Source organism: Mchenga conophoros, linkage group LG14, assembly GCF_057382185.1.
Source record: "Mchenga conophoros isolate Kocher_MC1m ecotype Shallow Benthic linkage group LG14, M_conophoros_male_GT1.1, whole genome shotgun sequence".
In the NCBI taxonomy this organism is placed as follows: domain Eukaryota; kingdom Metazoa; phylum Chordata; class Actinopteri; order Cichliformes; family Cichlidae; genus Mchenga; species Mchenga conophoros.
In genome coordinates, this window is record NC_140539.1 from 835,127 (window position 1) to 852,626 (window position 17,500).

A 17,500-nucleotide genomic window follows, 5' to 3' on the forward strand; every position below is an offset into this window, starting at 1 on the left:
CTGGTTACTACCGACACCGGTACCCATCCCTAGTCAGAAGGCTGAAGAGGTCACATTCTTCGTCTTATCCATTATAAAGTGTTTCTCATGTGCAATTACAAAGTAGAAAAATCCAAATCCTCACCTTATTTAAATCTACTGGCCACATTCTCACCATTTTTAGCACGTTTGATTTTCAGACCTCTCAGTCCCATCATGACCACTGGTTCATTTTACTCATGATTACATCATTGTTTTAGTGTGATTTTATTCATGTACTACCCCCAGTGGTAGGCGGTCGACTGGTCTGCGTACAGTGCTGTGGAACATGAATTTGTCCCCTTACCAATTTTAGTTGTTGCATCTTTGTCACACGGAAATGTTTCTGATCATTAAACTAATTTTTATATTGGGCAAAGATAACCAAAGTTTAAAAAAAAATTTTTTTTTAAAGATGATTTAATTGTTTATTGGAAAAAACGATATCCAGACCATTCCCCCCTCTCTGAAAAAGTAACTGTCATCACGAATCAACCACAGTCAGACCTGCTCAGTCCAACTATCGAACAGAGCAGCACATGGTGCCACAATCTAAAGAAACAGCTGAGAAACAAAGTCACTGACGTCTGTCAGTCAGGAAGGAGTTATGAAGACGTTTCTAATGATTTGGGAAATCCTTAGAAATGTCTTTATAACTCCTTCCTGTGCACACTGAGAGCCATCATCCATGGATGGAGAAAGCTATGCTTCCCAGGAGATGCTGGCTCTTCAGATCAACCCAAGAGTGACTCATCCAGGAGCTCACAAAAGACCCAGAAATCCACCTGAACAACTGCAGGCCTCACTTGTCTCAGTTAAGGTCAAAGTTCATGATTGAACAATAAAAAACAGTGCTGAGCAAAAAGGTCTGGATAGACTTTTCTCTTCATAAATGACATTATCCTTTAGAAACTGCTTTTTGTATTTACTCTGGTTATTTTTGTCTAATATACAAAAATAGAATAAATCATGAAGAGGCGAGAACTTTTTCAGAGTGCTGCATATGCAGAGCGAGGCAGTGAGAGACACTGCGGACTTCTTTCATTTCCTGCTGAGCAGTACCAGTCCACTGGTCTTCACTCATAACTTCATTAACTTCCCCAAAGTTGAACAATCAGCATTTTGACATCCAGCACACACGTGAAACTTCCAGGGAGCAAAGATAACAAGACGCAGCAGTCTGCAGCAGTCACATCGTTTTCTGTTTGAAAAGCATGAATCTGGTTACACCGGTCCTCTGAATCTGGCTTTATTGATTTACAGGACAGCTTTATGTGATGATGTCACCACAGGAGGTTTTGACGGGGTCCAATCAAAGGACGATTGCACCTCGAACTCAGCCGTACATTGCGTAATTCCATCTCACGTCTCCAGAATTAGAGCACTTGATATTTAACTTCCCAGTTAGCTGAAGCAGCTCAGTATCTTTGTTGTTACGTGTTTTCTAGGAAGCAGGACGCTCCACGGGCCTCCAGAGATGAGAAACGGCGAGCCCAGCACAACGAAGGTGAGCGCAGACATGCAGCGGTAGCTTGATCTGGCTGTTGTGACAGTGTAAATAAGCGAAATGTTTCACCGACAGTTGAGCGGAGGCGCCGGGACAAGATCAACAACTGGATCGTGCAGCTGTCAAAGGCCATTCCAGACTGTAACGTCGACTACACCAAGACGGGACAGGTGAGCGTTCAGGTACAGGGTGGCTTCCAGCCCATTTGAGTAGAAGCTGAAGCTTTATCGTAACTCCTGTTTCAGAGTAAAGGGGGGATCTTGTCCAAAGCCTGCGAGTACATAAAGGAGCTGCGACAGAGCAACCTGAAGCTTGGGGAGGACGTTGGCGTTCTGGATCGTCTAAGAGTTGACAACCAGCTACTGAGACAGGAGGTGTGTCTGCTTCAAGACTAAAGCTGCCCAGCGCCCCAGTAACTTGTAGCTGCTTTGTAACATTCACCTGAAGTTTGAACCAGGACTGCTTCCATTCCAACTGTATATAATACTTCATTTGATCAATGTCCACATGTCCCACAGAATGGCAGGCTGCACTTTCTGAAAGGCTTTAAGACGACGTGAATACATCTAATTACTGCTCCATTTTCTCATGATTTATTAGTTTCCACTGTAACCCCTATCAAAATACAGTCGTCATAAAGTCATGGTGTTTTATTCCAGATGCAAGGGTAAGCCGTTTATTCATGCCTGCTGCATTTCTGCTGTGTACTTGCTCAGGTGGAAGACTGGAAGTCCAAGAATCAGATCCTGAGGAACCTCTTGCGACAGCACGGCATTGTGGGATCGTCCAGCACAGAGCCTCAGTGAGAACCCTGCAGTGATCAAACACGTGGGCCAAAGGAGTACTTGAAATGCTTTGGAGATACTTCATTTGTGATCAGTGTGCATGAAACAGGGGAAAGAAGTGAATATTGTCATTAATATTCAAATCCAACTTCTTTGCTAAATGACATCTTTAAATGTTGTTTTCCGAGCTTTTTACAGCATTCTTTTGTCTACAGTACAATCATCATATTGATTTAGCGAAGCCCTCATTTAACGCCTCCCTGCACAAACATTATGATTGTTCATTATCGTTAGCCTCCAGTACAGTAAGCTCACTTTTCTTTCCTTTCTGTGTCCGTGTATCACACACACTCATTCATATGTTCACATTGTTTATCACTTTGATCAGTCGATGCTATGAGTTTGTCATCCAAGAGTCTGACTCTTTGCTTTGTATTTTTAATGTGTCATGAAGCCTCACTGGGGACATTTATTACATTGCAACAATGTAACTAACTAAATAAATTGGAGGGGGGGGGGCATTGCATAGTAGGTAGGTTATGTATGTCTTTATAATAAAAACAAATATTATGCTACATGTCACGAGCCGCTCTCAGCTGTGATTAATAAAGCTTATGAACTGGTTAAAAGACTTTAGAAAAGCCATTTCCTTTCTAAAGCTTTTATTTTGAAGGCCCCGCTCGGAAGTGGGCGTCTTTGTGGAAGCTAAGGTTTAAGCACATACCGCAGACATTCCCTACACACACCCTCAGTGTTTAAAGGTTCCAGAGGAGCCCCGGGACCGGCTACGATGATCTGTATCCTGCTGGTAGCCGGGCACGGCACCGTGTTAGAGGCCCAGATTAAGGTGAGTCGGTTCAACGTTGCAGCAGCAACAGTGCAAAGTTCACGTTAGTTGTGAAGCCGCCGAACTGCCCGAAACAAGCTGACACTTTGGCGCCGCTTGAACTCTGGCTAGTGTTCGTACGTCCCTTAGCATGTTTACGAAATATTAACCATGTAATGGGAAATCCGGCTGACAAACCAGCGCATGTTTTCAAAACGTCGTTTTCAACGACGTGTCTGCAGCCCCCCCTACAGGCCGTTGCGACGATAACATGGCAGGGTTTTTCTAAAGCGGCGGTGCGCGATAAAGTACTGATGGGACATTCAGTGTTTAAATATCGTCTTTACTATGAGAGACGCTAACAGAGATGGCTTATTTCACTAGTTTGGCCACTGCGTGTGTGCTGTCCACTACACGCCTGTAACTGGTAAGACTTTTCTGTCATAAGGTACAAACTTTTCTGCTCTTTTTTTCAGTGAAGTGTCATTTACATGAAAAATGTATTTTCAAGAGAGATTTTGCAAAGACTGCAGCAGAAATGGCAACAATACGAACACGACAGTTCATTATGGGATCAAAAAAACGCTGGAGTGGTTTAATGCAGGTACAACAGTGCTGCTGTCGGTTTACCAATGCAAGCAACAAAGCAGGACGTGAGCTGCGTCCAGTCCTTGTTTGGTCCTCAGGTATACAAGTCCACGTGATTCTTTTGAGCAGAGGGGGGCTCGCAGAAAATCTCTGTATTTCATGTGAAATAAATGAAAGGTGTAAAAACGTTCAGGTAGTGTGCAGCGCTGTTAGTGTAATCCAAGTTTTAGCTGCTTTCACAAAACCTGTGATGATAGAATTTGTTGAATTGGTTCAGTATCCACGTAAGCCACAGAGATGTTACCACAGCATAGCCCATGTTGTTGATGTGTTGCTACAAAGGTGATAATTAGGCCTATTGACTTAGCCATGTTTCATGCCGAATGGGGAGGCTGTTAGCAGGTTGTGGTTTTTGTGTAGTAAATCTTCCTTTTGCTGCCAGAATGATGAAACAGGCCTGTACAGCCACCTGAGCGGGGTACCTAAGGCCTTGCTTCCTGGAATTGGAGGAAAGAAGATCCTTGACTTTTGGTGGGAAACTGTCAACATGTGCGTGAGCGTGATCCACACGTGATCCGGAGAGCTTTCATGTTCCTCTGCATCTCACTGACGGTGTCTGTCTGTGTCTCCAGGCGCCAGCTGTTCACAGAGGTCTATCTGGTTACCAATGCTGATAAGTGAGTGGCAGTGATTGCATGGATTGGCTGGTGTTTGGAAACTTTGCCATAGTTTTGCTTTTCCTTCCACTCCTGTTCTCTGAACCCGACCAGGTACAAGCACTACGAGCGCTGGGCCACAGCTACCGACTTCCCTGTGGAAAATATCATAAATGACGGCAGTACTACGCTGGAGGATCGCCTCGGGGCCGTGGCTGACCTGGAGTTGGTCGTACGCAGCCGGAAGCTGCAGGACGACATTATGGTGGTATGATCGCTCTGTCCGTGCCTAATGGACTAAATAACACTGAACAATCCCGAAGCCTGCTATTCAGCGTTTCTTCTCTGTGTGAGCAGATTGCTGGAGACATGCTGTGTGCAGACCAAAACTTTGACATTGCTCAAGTTATTCGCTTCTTCAGGTCAAAGGTGAGATTTTCATAGTACAGGTAGATGCCATTTATCTTGTATGAACTGACACCAAGCCTTGTGTTTTCATGACAGACTGCATATAAAAGACCATCACAGTGATGGTACCTGTTGGTCGAGTGTGTGGTTATCATCTAACTGTAGCAGATGTTAAAGTTTTAACATTTAATGTAGTCTTTTGAGTGGACAGTGTGAACTTCTGTGAGGTATATGTTACGCCCCTAGTCTAGGCGTGTAGAGACGTACATAAGGTTGGAGGAGAGAGAGACAAATCCCCGCCCTGGTTCCCAAGCCAGACATCCAAAACCAGTTGTGAGTAAAAAAGGTGATTTGTATTACAGGTAATGAAGCATAGCTCCAGGGTGAACCCAGGCCAAAGTAATAAACAAAACCAACTAAGTCCCACCAGAGAAAACTAACTAAACCCTAAGAAAGAAACAGAACAAACAAATGACAATACTAACCCTCGCTCCCTAACCCGGAAAACAGGAGAAAACTGTTTCAAAGAAAAGGCGGCTCCCCCCTTCTGCTTCAGAGTGCCTAAGCACTAAGTTAACACACCAAGAGCGGCTCTCACAGATCACGCTCACACACATGCACAGTAACAGTTTAGGCTGGGAAACCAGGTCAGGACCGCGTCGGCTGTCAAGCTACTCGCTCGCCCCACTCTCTCTCTCTCTCTCGGGAGCTGTCAGAGCGGCTTTTTGAACGTGGTCACCTGTTCCATGGTCCAATCAGCTGCTCACTACTCTTCATTAGGGGAGGGACCTGTAAAGAGTCTTAAACACAGTAAAGAGACACAGAACAAACAGCCCACACAGTGTTCTTATGGCCACAGCCGTAACAGTATAGCAGTGGTGTGGTAGGAGATACTACTGTGGATCAGTATGGCCGACATAGTTTGACTGACATCAGCTGATATGATGGGTGATATTTATCTTGTGCCAAATGTGCAAAGTTGAAGTGATGAAGCACCTGTCAGCTGAAACAAAGGTGAGCACATTAAACCATATACATATTAAATCATATTGCTATTTCAGTGCACGCTAGAAGAAACATGGGAAATATGTTTGCTTGTGTTTTTTAAAATCATTTCACAGTGATATGGCTGCTGTCTTGTACAGCGCAGCTGTTACTTTCAACTATTTAAAGAGAAACAGCCTTCAATCATGTTATGAATGTTGCTGTTTGTCCACCAGGGGGCAGTCTGCCACTTCCCTGTTGGCAACAAGTAGCCTATTATTTTTAAACTTCATTATCAAATTATCTTCATAAGGACTCATAAATAACTCTAATGATATCTCTTTATGTTTTATGTGTTTTTAAAAAGATCACATTTAAAATAGTCACCTTTTTTAAATCACCAAATATTGGTCATAAAATCGTCTATCAGTCCGATCACCGTGTTTGTTTAATGGTTTGTAACACTGACAGCACTCTGTGACTTTTGTTTTCATACAAATCAAACATTTGTCACAATGAGGTCATTTTTAAAAAAAGCAAAGAATGAATTCAGCACGGTAGCGTGGAGGTTAGTGCTGTCGCCTTACAGTAGGGGTGTCGAACTCCAGGCCTCACGGGCCGGTGTCCTCGATCCAACACAGCTCATTTAAATGTGTTGAAGTTCTCCAGAGGCCTGGTAATGAACCAGTCATTTGATTCAGGTGTGTTGACCCATGGTGATATCTAACACCTGTTGGACCCCGGCCCTCGAGGCCTGGAGTTCCCCACCCCTGCCTCACAGCAACAAGGTCCTGGGTTTGAATCCACTGTATGGGCGGGGCCTTTCTGTTTGGAGCTTGCATGTTTTCCTGTGTCTGTGGGTTCTCCCCGGGTACTCTGGCATCCTCCCACAGTCCAAAGACATGCAGTTAGTGCGGTTAACTGGTGATTGTGAATTTCCCATAAGTGTGAATGGTCATCTGTGTTAGCCCTGCGACAGACTGGTGATCTGTCCAGGGTGTATCCTGCCTCTCGCCTCTGTGGTAGCTGGGATAGGCTTCCCCTGTGACTCTGATAAAGATAAGTGGAAGAGATTGGATGGATGGGATGAATTCCACAGAAGGTTACACAGTCGTAAGTTGGTTATTGGCTATGATATGGGCTTAAGAGTTAACAGTTCGTAGCTTTTGTGCAGCAGTTTTGCTAATAAGCCCTTTTTGTGGATTAAGGGTGAATTATGTGTGCTAGCTCACCATGTTGTGTCTCCACTGCAGCCTGGTGAGCTGATCATATACTACGAGCTGGAAGAAGGAGAGAAGAGCAGCTCCAGAGGCATCGTAGAGGTCTGCCATGATTCCCACAGGTGAGGTCGGTGCTGGCAACATTCCTTAGAAATGCTGGTCCATGGTGACATGATAGCATCACACAGCAGAGTTGTTGTCGTTTGATCACAGTTAACTCCGTGTCCTGCTCAAAAAGCCAGTTTGAGATGATTTGAGCTTTGTTGTGTTATACTGTTGGAAGCAGCGATCAGACATAAATACACTGTGGTCATAAAGGGACATGATCGGAAACAGCACTATACATGATGTAGCCGCTACTGAAAATATCCCCCACACCCTAACAGCAGCACCACCTGCTTGAACTGACTGGACAACACAGGATGGATTCAAGCTTTCATTAAATTACACCAAACTGTGAGCCAACATCCAAATGTTGTGACACGCCTCAAGACCTGGGGCCCGTTCTTCGTGCCTCGCTTACTACATCCAAGATCAAATCATCGCGCTAACTGTGAGCTCGCTATTCCGGTTCCCCGAACACACCTGTTGTTGACGATTAGTACAGCTGGATGAAGTAATGTGAGATCACTGGGTGGCTTAACAGGGGCTACGCATCGATAGCAGAAACATTGATCTGCAACCCTTTGATTGGTCGGCGAAAATGTCGAAGGAGCGCGCTCGGTATTTTTCGGCAGCAGAGCAAGAACTCTTGATTGAGGGATTTCAGGAGTTTCAGAGTTTAATTAAAACGCAAGGGAACACTGCAAAGGCTGCAAAAGCAAGGAGAGAGGGCTGGCAGGAAGTTGCTGACAAATTAAACTCGTAAGTGATTTAATAATAACAATAATAATGGAGTGGATTTATACAGCGCTTTTCAAGGCACCCAAAGCGCTTTACAATGCCACTATTCATTCACTCTCACATTCACACACTGGTGGAGGCAGCTACGGTTGTAGCCACAGCTGCCCTGGGGCCGACTGACAGAAGCTGCCATATCGCACCATCGGCCCCTCTGGCCAACACCAGTAGGCGGTAGGTGAAGCGTCTTGCCCAAGGACACAACGACCAGACTGTCCGAGCCTTCCGGTTACAGGACGAACTGCCAACTCCTTGAGCCACGATCAACCAATTTGAAATTTAACAAAACAAACAAAACATTTATGGAAATATTTGTGGCTGTTTGTTGTTTGTTTTGTTCTACTTGAACACTGAAGTGGCCCTTACATGAGAGGAGGGTTCGGGTTAGCTCATCTAAGTGTGAGACCTGCTGTAGCCATCGGCTTTAAATTTTGACCTGTTGTCCATTCACAGCGGCTCTTCTGTGGTTCACTTACTGTTGCTTTCCCATCAGTTCAAAGGAAAATGCAGACTTACGATTGGCTGTGAAATATTTGTGTTAATTATGTTATTAATTATGTTGTGTTAATATTTGCAGCTGAGAGTGAATGCTTTATATGCTGCACTTTCTGAATCAGGGTAACTCGCTTCTTGGAAAAGCCACAGGAAGGGCAGACGGCGTCCCAGCTAGCCAGCGTGGTGTTCTACTGCATCCAGAGGGACACGCTGTCCTACATGTCGGACTTCCTGAGCCAGCAGCCTCAGACCGTGGGCAGGGCTTTTGGACAGTTCTGGGTTCGTAAAGCTAAAGCAGCTCACGTGCTTCTTTCCATGCAGGCAGCAATGTGCAGGAACAGTTTTGAACTCAACTGCCTTTTATTCTTGTTGCATTGTTGTATCTAAACCCATCAAATCCATCCAACTTTATAACAAGCTAAAAAAAGTGAAGACTTACTTTAATGGCTGTTTCTCCTCAGGAGTGGCTCATCAATGAGAAGCAGCGCCACGTGTTTGGTATGAAGCTTCCTACTGGCTTCCAGCTGATCGGACAAGTGGTTTGTATTCTTACCTCAGCTCGACACTTCCCTCTGTATCAATGCAAACAAGCTGGAGACGAGTGCTCGATTTATTTTATACTAGAGTTTGTCAGCAAATGAGGCCGTACCACAGAGAATCCTGGCTTCTGCATTAAGGCTGTTTGCAGTGAACAATCAAGATGAGTAAATACATTTAAGCTGCAATGTTGTGGCCAGAGGAACAAACAGTAACTCAGTCTCAGAGTCAGTTATCCTGCAGGTTCAAATGAATAAAGTTCAAATTTGGGCTGTTTTGAGATCAGTTTGGCAGTTTTTCAAACATGTAGATTTTATAGGTCATCAGAGAACATTACACACAATCAGACATAATGAACTTCACCTGCACAGTCAGCTGTGTTGAATCTTGGTCAGATAGCACTGAGTGTAGACTGAGGAGTGGGTGAGGTAGGTGAAGCTGAAGCCATCAGAAGCAGGTGATAGTAAGTGCCTGATGTGGAAGAACATGTTCAAACCAAGAGGCACAAGTTGCCTGCCTGCAGTCAATGTATCACCGTGAGTAAAGCGTCTATAACCCTAACCCGAGTTACTGGTTCTGTTAGCTCTATGAGGATGTAACATCCTGGACAGGGAGGAACGCTGGTTTGAGCGCCGAGTCAAGGAGGCCATTTACATGAAAAAGGGAAAGACCATCTCTGAATGGAGGAGGGGCCTAAGGGTACATCTGTCACCATCTTACATGCTGTGATTGCCGAACCACCTCAGCTGGCTCCTTTCAATGTGGAGCAGCAGCGGCTCTACTCTGAGCCCCTCCCGGATGGCCGAACTTCTCACCCTATCTCTAAGGGAGAGGCCAGCCACCCTTTGGAGGAAGCTCATTTCTGCCGCTTGTATCCGCGATCTCGTTCTTTCGGTCACTACCCACAGCTCGTGGCCATAGGTGAGGGTAGGGACGTAGATCGACCGGTAAATCGAGAGCTTCGCTTTTACACTCAGCTCCCTCTTCACCACGACGGACCGGTGCAGTGTCCGCATTACTGCAGCTGCAGCCCCAATCCGTCTGTCGATCTCCGGCTCCCTTCTCCCATCACTCGCGAACAAGACCCCGAGATACTTGAACTCCTCCACTTGGGGCAGGAACTCATCCCCGACCCGAAGTGGGCACGCCACCCTCTCCGTGAATTCGCTACCGCTACCAGGTGTGTTGACCCAGGGTGAGATCTAACACCTGCAGGACACCGGCTCTCGAGGCCTGGAGTTCCTGCCATAACCCCACCTCTGCTAAACTCTACACTTGGCACAGTGCAGTACTAGTACTGTGCCCCTGGCAACCGTCAAACCCAGACTTGTCTATTGATGTTTAGTAGTGAGGAAATTTCACAGCTGGATTTGTTACACAGGTGATATCCTGTCATGGTACCACACTGGACTTCAGTGAGCTCCTATGAGCGACCCATTCTTTCACAAATGTACAGACCCTTTCCAAAAAATTAGAATATCATGGAAAAGTTTATTTATTTCCATAATTCCATTCAAAACATTAAATTTTCATAGATTATAGATTCAGGGCCCACAAACGATTTCAAGTACTTAGTAGTTTATTTGTACATAATTTGGGCTTCCAGCTCATGAAATCCATGAAAACATGATTTCGAAAAATTAGAAACTATAAAGACATGAGCCCAAATTTTACAGGGCATGAATGTTTTAAACTGAGTTTTACACATAACTCATCTACTAACTCAGACCTTCCCAAAGTGTGGGGCCCGCCAGAGCCATTGCAGGGGGGGCGCGGCATGAAAAGGGGGAAAAAACAAAATGCCTATACACTGCTAGCAAGGGCTCCCACACAAACGCAAAGCAGGAGATGAAGCATCGCTGAATATGTTTCCAAACCAATTTCCTTCCAAGCCAAAGACTAGAAAATATGGTGAAGCACATCTGCCCTTTGGCTTCACCTGCACAGGTGCTGAGGTAGGTCTCCCTGCAGGTTTTCCCTGTCGGGAGCAGCGCTGGGCTGTTTAAACCACGGACAAACAGGATCCCACAGCTGTTTATGTTTTTAAACCCATTTTGCACAGAGAGACATTTTTTGAAAAATGTATTGACAGCAATGTTGAATATTACAGTATTACACAGGAAAAAACAACTACATGTAAAACAATCACACCGTGACGCCTCTGCCTTTGTAAATAGAGGGACAGTAACTGCGTGTTTATGTAAGCGTGTAAACCTGCAGATAGAGACAAAATACTCTTAATCTGACTATCTGTCATTCTGCAATTCATCTCATGTAAACAATAACGTGGCGCACAGCTGACGTGAAAAAGGCACATACCTTTGACGTTGCGTGACGAACTCTGTATTCCTCGTCCACACGTAAACACAAAAAAGGAGTTTAAAAAATCTGTTTTTGGTGATTCGAAACGCCGTTTACGTGGACGAAACAGCTGCGTTTTCAAAATCACCCGTGTAGGTGCGGACGCAGCGTAAAAGAGTTGGTAGTTTATTTTCTTACTACCTGCAGATTACTTGTATTTGCTTAATTGTTTACTAAATGTTTGAGGTGTGAAATAAACCGCAATGGCGCAAAATATGGGCGTGTGTGGTTGGAGGATGTTTGCGAGAGGGGGCGAATATTTTTCTTGTCAAACAAAGGGGGGCCCAGCAAAAAAAGTTTGGAACCACTGTACTAACTCAAAGCACCTGCACAGGTTTTCCCAGGTGTCATTAATTTGCTTCACTTTGATCCAGTTGTCTCAGTTAGGTTCAATATGGGGAAGACTGCACACTTGACAACTGGCCAGAGGAGCATCAATGGTACCCGCCATAGGATGGGTAAGCCACAAAAGTTTATAGCTAAGGAGGCTGGCTGTTTAGAGTGCTGTGTCCAAGCATATCAATGGAAAGTCTAGTGGAAGGGCAAAATGTGGCAGGAGAAGATGCACCAGCATTCAGCGGATTATCAGACAGAAGATTCAAGAATCTGGTAGAGACCCAGAAAGAGTGGAATGAGGCAGGAATCAAAGCTTCAAAACCACTTCTGAGCCTGAGCGACTCAACTGGGCCAAGGAGAAGATGGACTGGACTGTTGGCCAGTGGTCAAAGGTCCTCTTTTCTGATGAAAGTAAAGTGTGCCTTTCATTCAGGAATCAAGGTCCAAGTGTTTGGAGGAAGATGGGTGAGGAACAGAACCCAAGTTGTTTGAGGTTCAGTGTCAAATAACCACAGTCAGTCATGATTTGGGCTGCAATGTCCGGTGCAGGTGTTGGTAAACTCTGCCTTCTTAAATCCAAGGTTACCGCAACAGTCTACCAGAGTGTTTTAGATGACTTTATGATTCCTTCTGCTGAGGATCTGTATGGAGATGCAGATTTCATCTTCCAGCAGGACATGGCCCCTGCCCATACCGCCAGAAGCACCAAAACCTGGTTTGATTGCCATGCCATCACAGTGCTTGACTGGCCAGCCAACTCACCAGACCTAAACCCCATTGAGAATCTATGGGGTATGAAGAGGAAAAGACCCAGACCCCAAAACAAAGAGCTGACAGCAAGTACCAAGGAAATCTGGGCCTCCATAACTACCAGGCAATGCCACAGGCTGATTGCATCAATGCCACATCAAGGCAGTGGTTAAGGCGAAGGGATTCCCAACCAAGTATTGAAGATTGACATATCATTTTGAAAATACCACATTTTGATTAATTTGATGTGATCCTAATTTTTTTTTTTTCCTGCAAAAAATGAGAAGTGAATGGTGAGGTCTTCACAGTATTCATTTTTTTTTGAAATCATGTTTTCATGGATTTCATGAGCTGGAAGCCCAAATTATGTACAAATAAACAACTAAGTACTTGAAATCGTCTATGAGAGTTTAACGTTGTGAATGGAATTATGGAAATTCCATTCAGAATATCATTTTCCATGATATTCTAATTTTTTGGAAAGGGTCTGTATGTAGAAGCAGCCTGCTTGCCTTGGTGTGTGATTTTATGCAGCTGTGCCCATGACAGTGATTGGAACACCTGGTTTGGACGGGCGAGTCAATATAGTGTACTCTCGAGTACCTGAAGCTAGAACTGCGCAGGATGGATCCTCTTTAAGGGAACCATTATTGTCTGGGGTAAAAAGAGTAAAACAAAATTGCATTTATATTTTACATTAATGTAAAATCTATCTTAAGTACATTTCTGCGTACAGTTACTTTACTTCCTTTTTCTGGTTAAATTTCAGTCTAACACCACTTTCTCTCACAACATCTCAGGGACTGTCAGACTACACCAAGTGGCTCACCCACTACTCCACCAAGCAGCAAGGCAGCCCTGCTAAACCTATTACATGCCGGTCATACGCCAGGTAAGAAAGCATGGACACGCAACTGCCACACTTTGGTATAAAATACTTCCCAAATCTCTGACGACTCCCAGGGTGGGACTAATGGGGAATCCCTCAGATGGCTTCAATGGAAAAACAATCGCCATGACCATCGCTAACTTCTGGGCTGAGGTTACTCTGCTGGAGACCCAGACTTTGGTAATACAAATGACCACATATTCTTATAAACTAAAACATCTCCACTCTGTTCTAAAGTATTGTGACCTTTGTAGGTTTTAGTCCCTCATCCACTCAACGACCCCACAGAGTTTGGCAGCCTGCAAGATCTGTTCTGTATCAGCAGGAAGGAAGGGTGTGTATGCAGCCAGCTGACTGAGCCCAAAGGCAGGATGGAGGCGTCATAGTGAGGAAGTCTTTGTCTTTATTACTGATTGCAGGTACCTGGGGGGTCTTCGACTGCTACAGGCGACATGTAAGAAGTTTTACCAGTTCTGCTCCAAACAAGGGTGAGGGTACCTGCTGCTATCCGTCTGTGTAGATCACCGGTGTCAAACTCCAGGCCTTGAGGGTCAGCGTTATGTAGGTTTTAGATGTGTCTTGATCCAACACATCTGATTTAAATGGCTAAATGACCTCCTCAACCTGTCCTGAAGTTCTCCAGAGGCCTGGTAACGAGGTAATGTGATTCAGGTGTGTTGACCCAGGGTGAGATCTAAAACCTGCAGGACACCGGCCCTCGAGGCCTGGAGTTGGACACCCCTGGTGTAGATGATCTCTAATGTACTCTGTGCGTGTCTGCTGATTCATAAGAGCTAAAACACTTCATAACAAAGCCTTGTCTCTTATTGAAAGCAGGTGAAGAATTACCTGCTTTGACATAAGAGCTTGTAGAGAAAATGTAATGAAAAAAAGGAAAAAGTAATTAATAACAAGCTGCTAATGTCAGATCTCACATGCTTACACAGTGGAGACTAGTGGACAGTTGTAACACTTACAAGGTACATCTGAAGGCAATACTCAGATCTGATGCTCAAGGGGACCATACTTTCCTTCAAGACAATGTTAGGATGTATTTATATCTCTGTGTGACTGAAAAGCCAGTGTTGCTCGTGTAACTTCTAGAAAGGTTAATGACGAGAACTCGCAGCTGTTGAGCTGAACCGCAGTTAGCACCAAGGTGTCAACAACGAAACCTGGGATGTGACGTGGACGAGATTTACAACAAAAGTCTCCACAGCCTATGTCAGCATGGGGACAGGAAGGTTGACTTGGACAAAGCAACCAATCTCAGTCAAAGCTGTGTCACGGCGTGCTAGCCAACCACCCTCTGAATGTAGACCGATTAGTTATACTTCTTTGCTATGTGGATTTATTGGATTTTCATCATTTGTTTAGTGCCGTTGATCATGTTAGCCATGTAGTATTGTCTCTGATATGACTGAGCTTGTGTAACAGGCTGTAGATTGTATGGTTAGCCTGTTAGCTGTAACTGAGCAAATGTGTCAAATCATTCGTCTAAATATTTGAATGTTTTCAGTCTGTGCAGACTGTCTGTCCTTAAACGTTTGTGAACGAGTTCACTGAATGTGCGTGTGCTGCTATAACACGGGCCGTCAGTTTGTGACGGCATTTTGCTACATCAGACCGTCGGCACTTGTGTTGGCAGACATGCTGGTATTAGCTAACCGTCCATTCATGAACTGATTGAGTTTGATCATAAAATTCAAGCTACTCCTGGAGTCCAAGAATCCATCCATCCATTCGCTTCCGCTGATCCTTTTCAGGGTCGCGGGGGGCGCTGGAGCCCATCCCAGCTGTCATAGGGCGAGAGGCGGGGTACACCCTGGACAGGTCACCAGTCTGTCGCAGGGCCAACACACAGGGACAGACAACCATTCACACTCACTCGCACATTCACACCTAGTGGCAATTTGGATTATCCAATTAACCTATCCCCACAAGCTGCATGTCTTTGGACGGTGGGAGGAAGCCGGAGTACCTGGAGGGAACCCACGCAAACACGGGGAGAACATGCAAACTCCACACAGAAAGACCCCGGCCTGATGGTGGAATTGAACTCAGGACCTTCTTGCTGTGCGGCAACAGTGCTAACCACCGTGCCACCGTGCTGCCTGAGTCCAAGAATAAACATGGAAATACAAAGTCCAGTTTTATTAAAGTACAAATACTCACTTACTTTCAGTAATACAGACACAACTGTAAACGACTGCATGAGTTCACTGTTGAATTGTCTGAGAGTGCTATGGTTGTAGACAGGGCCGCGCAGAGACATTAGAAGGGGTGGGTACTCAAGCCCCGCCCCCCACATGTGCCTGGTTGTAGATATGTGGAAAGGTTCAAATGCCACCAGAACCCTGTTAGCTGTTTACAGGTTTGGATCACACAGGCTGGTTTTCAAAGCTCATCCAATGCTCTGCATTCTTCTCTGCAGGATTGCTTTGACAAAGCAGAACTTCACCCTGAAGTACGACACCAACATTCCCCGACAAGTAGTAAGGATCCCTTCAGATACTTCAGAGTGTAACACGTAAACGGTTGTGGCCTGTTTGCATCTAATTCAGTCTAATGATGATGTCGTATATTTGTGTTTGTGTGAAGGGCCTTGCTGGAAGCAGGTGAGTATTTTTGCTTTGTTTTGAAATGGCGTACCATAACTCAGAGGTCATTTTGTGCACTTTGTAATGTTCTACTTGTTTATGATTCTCACAGTGCCATCGTCTCAGCTACTCTGAAGTGTCTCATGAAGTTCTACAACATCACAGATAATGTGAGGACATGTGACCAGTCTACCTACACACATATCTGCTTCCCTGGGTGAATGGGTTAAATGCAGAGGAACTATTTCCCTATGGGGACTAACACGCACACTTTACTTTATCTGAAATACAGGGTGGCCATTTATATGGATACACTGTAATAACATGGGGATGGTTGGTGGTATTAAAGTCCTGTTTGTGGCACATTAGTATATGTGAGGGGGGAAACTCCTCAAGATGGGCGGTGACCATGGTGGCCATTTAGAAGTCGGCCATCTTGGATGCAACTTTTGTTTTTTCAATAGGAAGAGGGCCATGTGACACATCAAACTTGGTAATGTCACAAGAAAAACAACGGTGTGCTTGGTTTCAACGTAACTTTATTCTTTCATGAGTTATTTACAAGTTTCTGACCACGTATAAAATGTGTTCAATGTGCTGCCCATTGTGTTGGATTGTCAATGCAACCCTCTTCTCCCACTCTGCACACACTGATAGCAACACCGCAGGAGAAATGCCAGCACAGGCACACATGGAATTCAATGGAAAGGTGGCGTGTGGACAAAGAAAGGCATATTTGAGTTCCTGAGTGCAGATCTGGGTCTTCTTCTCTAAAACTGTACTGCACTGAATGTCGTCCTGAGTCACGTTTGTTTTGGTTTTTATTAATGCTGCAGGATCTTCCCAAACCAATCAGAGCCAACTTCATCCTCGATGTGGAGACGGATGAGCTGTCCATTACTGCTGGGCTGCAGGACCGAGTGGTACAGGTCAGTCTGATGACCCACGGTGCGTGGACCTGCCTGTCAGTGTTAACTGTGAAGTGACAGACGGTACTGTTGTGTCTTGCAGGTGTATGAAGGCTTAGTGTACATGGATTTTAGCAAGGAGCTCATGGAAGAGCACGGCTTCGGTACTGACCTCCCTGTCAGCGCGCCATGAACGTTATATCCTGTAAAATAAAAGTTGTTACATCGTGTGTGTGTGTGTGTGTGTGTGTGTGTGTGTGTGTGTGTGTGTGGGGTTTCGGGAGACCTTTATAATCTCCTGCGTGATGTTAGTGCAGGACGTTTGCAGTTCTCAGTTTTTCTTATCGTTTGGATTTATTGTCATTTGATGCTGAAATTGTCTTCGTGTGTGTCTGTGCGTGTTTTCCATTATCAGGAGCCTACATTCCTATGGACATGAGTGAACTTCCACCGTTCTGGCTGGCCTACCTGAGCGACCCCAGTGACTCTGGCCGTATCCATAGCAACATCCGACAGCGCTGGCTCAGTGGTACGTCTCCAAATCAGACGTTGTTCTTTTGAAGGCAGGAGGTGTCGAATGGTGCCGACGTTACAGCTGCTCAGCAGATGAATCCTACTGATGGTGATGATCTCGCGGTTTCCTGCTATACTGGTGCTCTGTAGTCACCTGCCGTGTTTCATCAGTATCAATACTGTTTCACTCAGGAGTGAGTCCAGTTCACGTGACCAAAA

General features: G+C 45.1%; 2 protein-coding genes across 4 annotated transcripts in view; both read left to right on the plus strand.

Annotated features, from left to right (window-relative positions):
- usf1 (upstream transcription factor 1) overlaps positions 1-2,894 on the plus strand; it is a 12,959-nt gene extending 10,065 nt beyond the window's left edge. Inside the window, exons 7-11 of one of the 2 annotated variants that reach the window (XM_085244646.1) lie at positions 1,282-1,369; positions 1,467-1,525; positions 1,601-1,695; positions 1,771-1,899; positions 2,242-2,894. In XM_085244646.1, coding sequence (XP_085100772.1) covers positions 1,282-1,369; positions 1,467-1,525; positions 1,601-1,695; positions 1,771-1,899; positions 2,242-2,331 — 461 coding nt within the window. In that variant the 3' untranslated portion in view covers positions 2,332-2,894. The remainder of the gene's footprint in view (positions 1-1,281; positions 1,370-1,466; positions 1,526-1,600; positions 1,696-1,770; positions 1,900-2,241) is intronic. The other variant, XM_085244648.1, reaches the window with a different exon arrangement.
- A 103-nt stretch (positions 2,895-2,997) lies between these two features.
- Positions 2,998-17,500, plus strand: part of gkup (glucuronokinase with putative uridyl pyrophosphorylase) — a 22,137-nt gene continuing 7,634 nt past the window's right edge. The window contains exons 1-18 of one of the 2 annotated variants that reach the window (XM_085244644.1): positions 2,998-3,157; positions 4,167-4,273; positions 4,357-4,401; positions 4,495-4,648; positions 4,738-4,809; positions 7,026-7,114; positions 8,510-8,666; positions 8,849-8,926; positions 13,172-13,263; positions 13,335-13,440; positions 13,515-13,594; positions 13,680-13,748; positions 15,695-15,755; positions 15,862-15,878; positions 15,973-16,030; positions 16,697-16,789; positions 16,872-16,932; positions 17,184-17,297. In XM_085244644.1, the coding sequence (XP_085100770.1) occupies positions 3,101-3,157; positions 4,167-4,273; positions 4,357-4,401; positions 4,495-4,648; positions 4,738-4,809; positions 7,026-7,114; positions 8,510-8,666; positions 8,849-8,926; positions 13,172-13,263; positions 13,335-13,440; positions 13,515-13,594; positions 13,680-13,748; positions 15,695-15,755; positions 15,862-15,878; positions 15,973-16,030; positions 16,697-16,789; positions 16,872-16,932; positions 17,184-17,297 (1,510 nt within the window). In that variant the 5' untranslated portion in view covers positions 2,998-3,100. The remainder of the gene's footprint in view (positions 3,158-4,166; positions 4,274-4,356; positions 4,402-4,494; positions 4,649-4,737; positions 4,810-7,025; positions 7,115-8,509; positions 8,667-8,848; positions 8,927-13,171; positions 13,264-13,334; positions 13,441-13,514; positions 13,595-13,679; positions 13,749-15,694; positions 15,756-15,861; positions 15,879-15,972; positions 16,031-16,696; positions 16,790-16,871; positions 16,933-17,183; positions 17,298-17,500) is intronic. The other variant, XM_085244645.1, reaches the window with a different exon arrangement.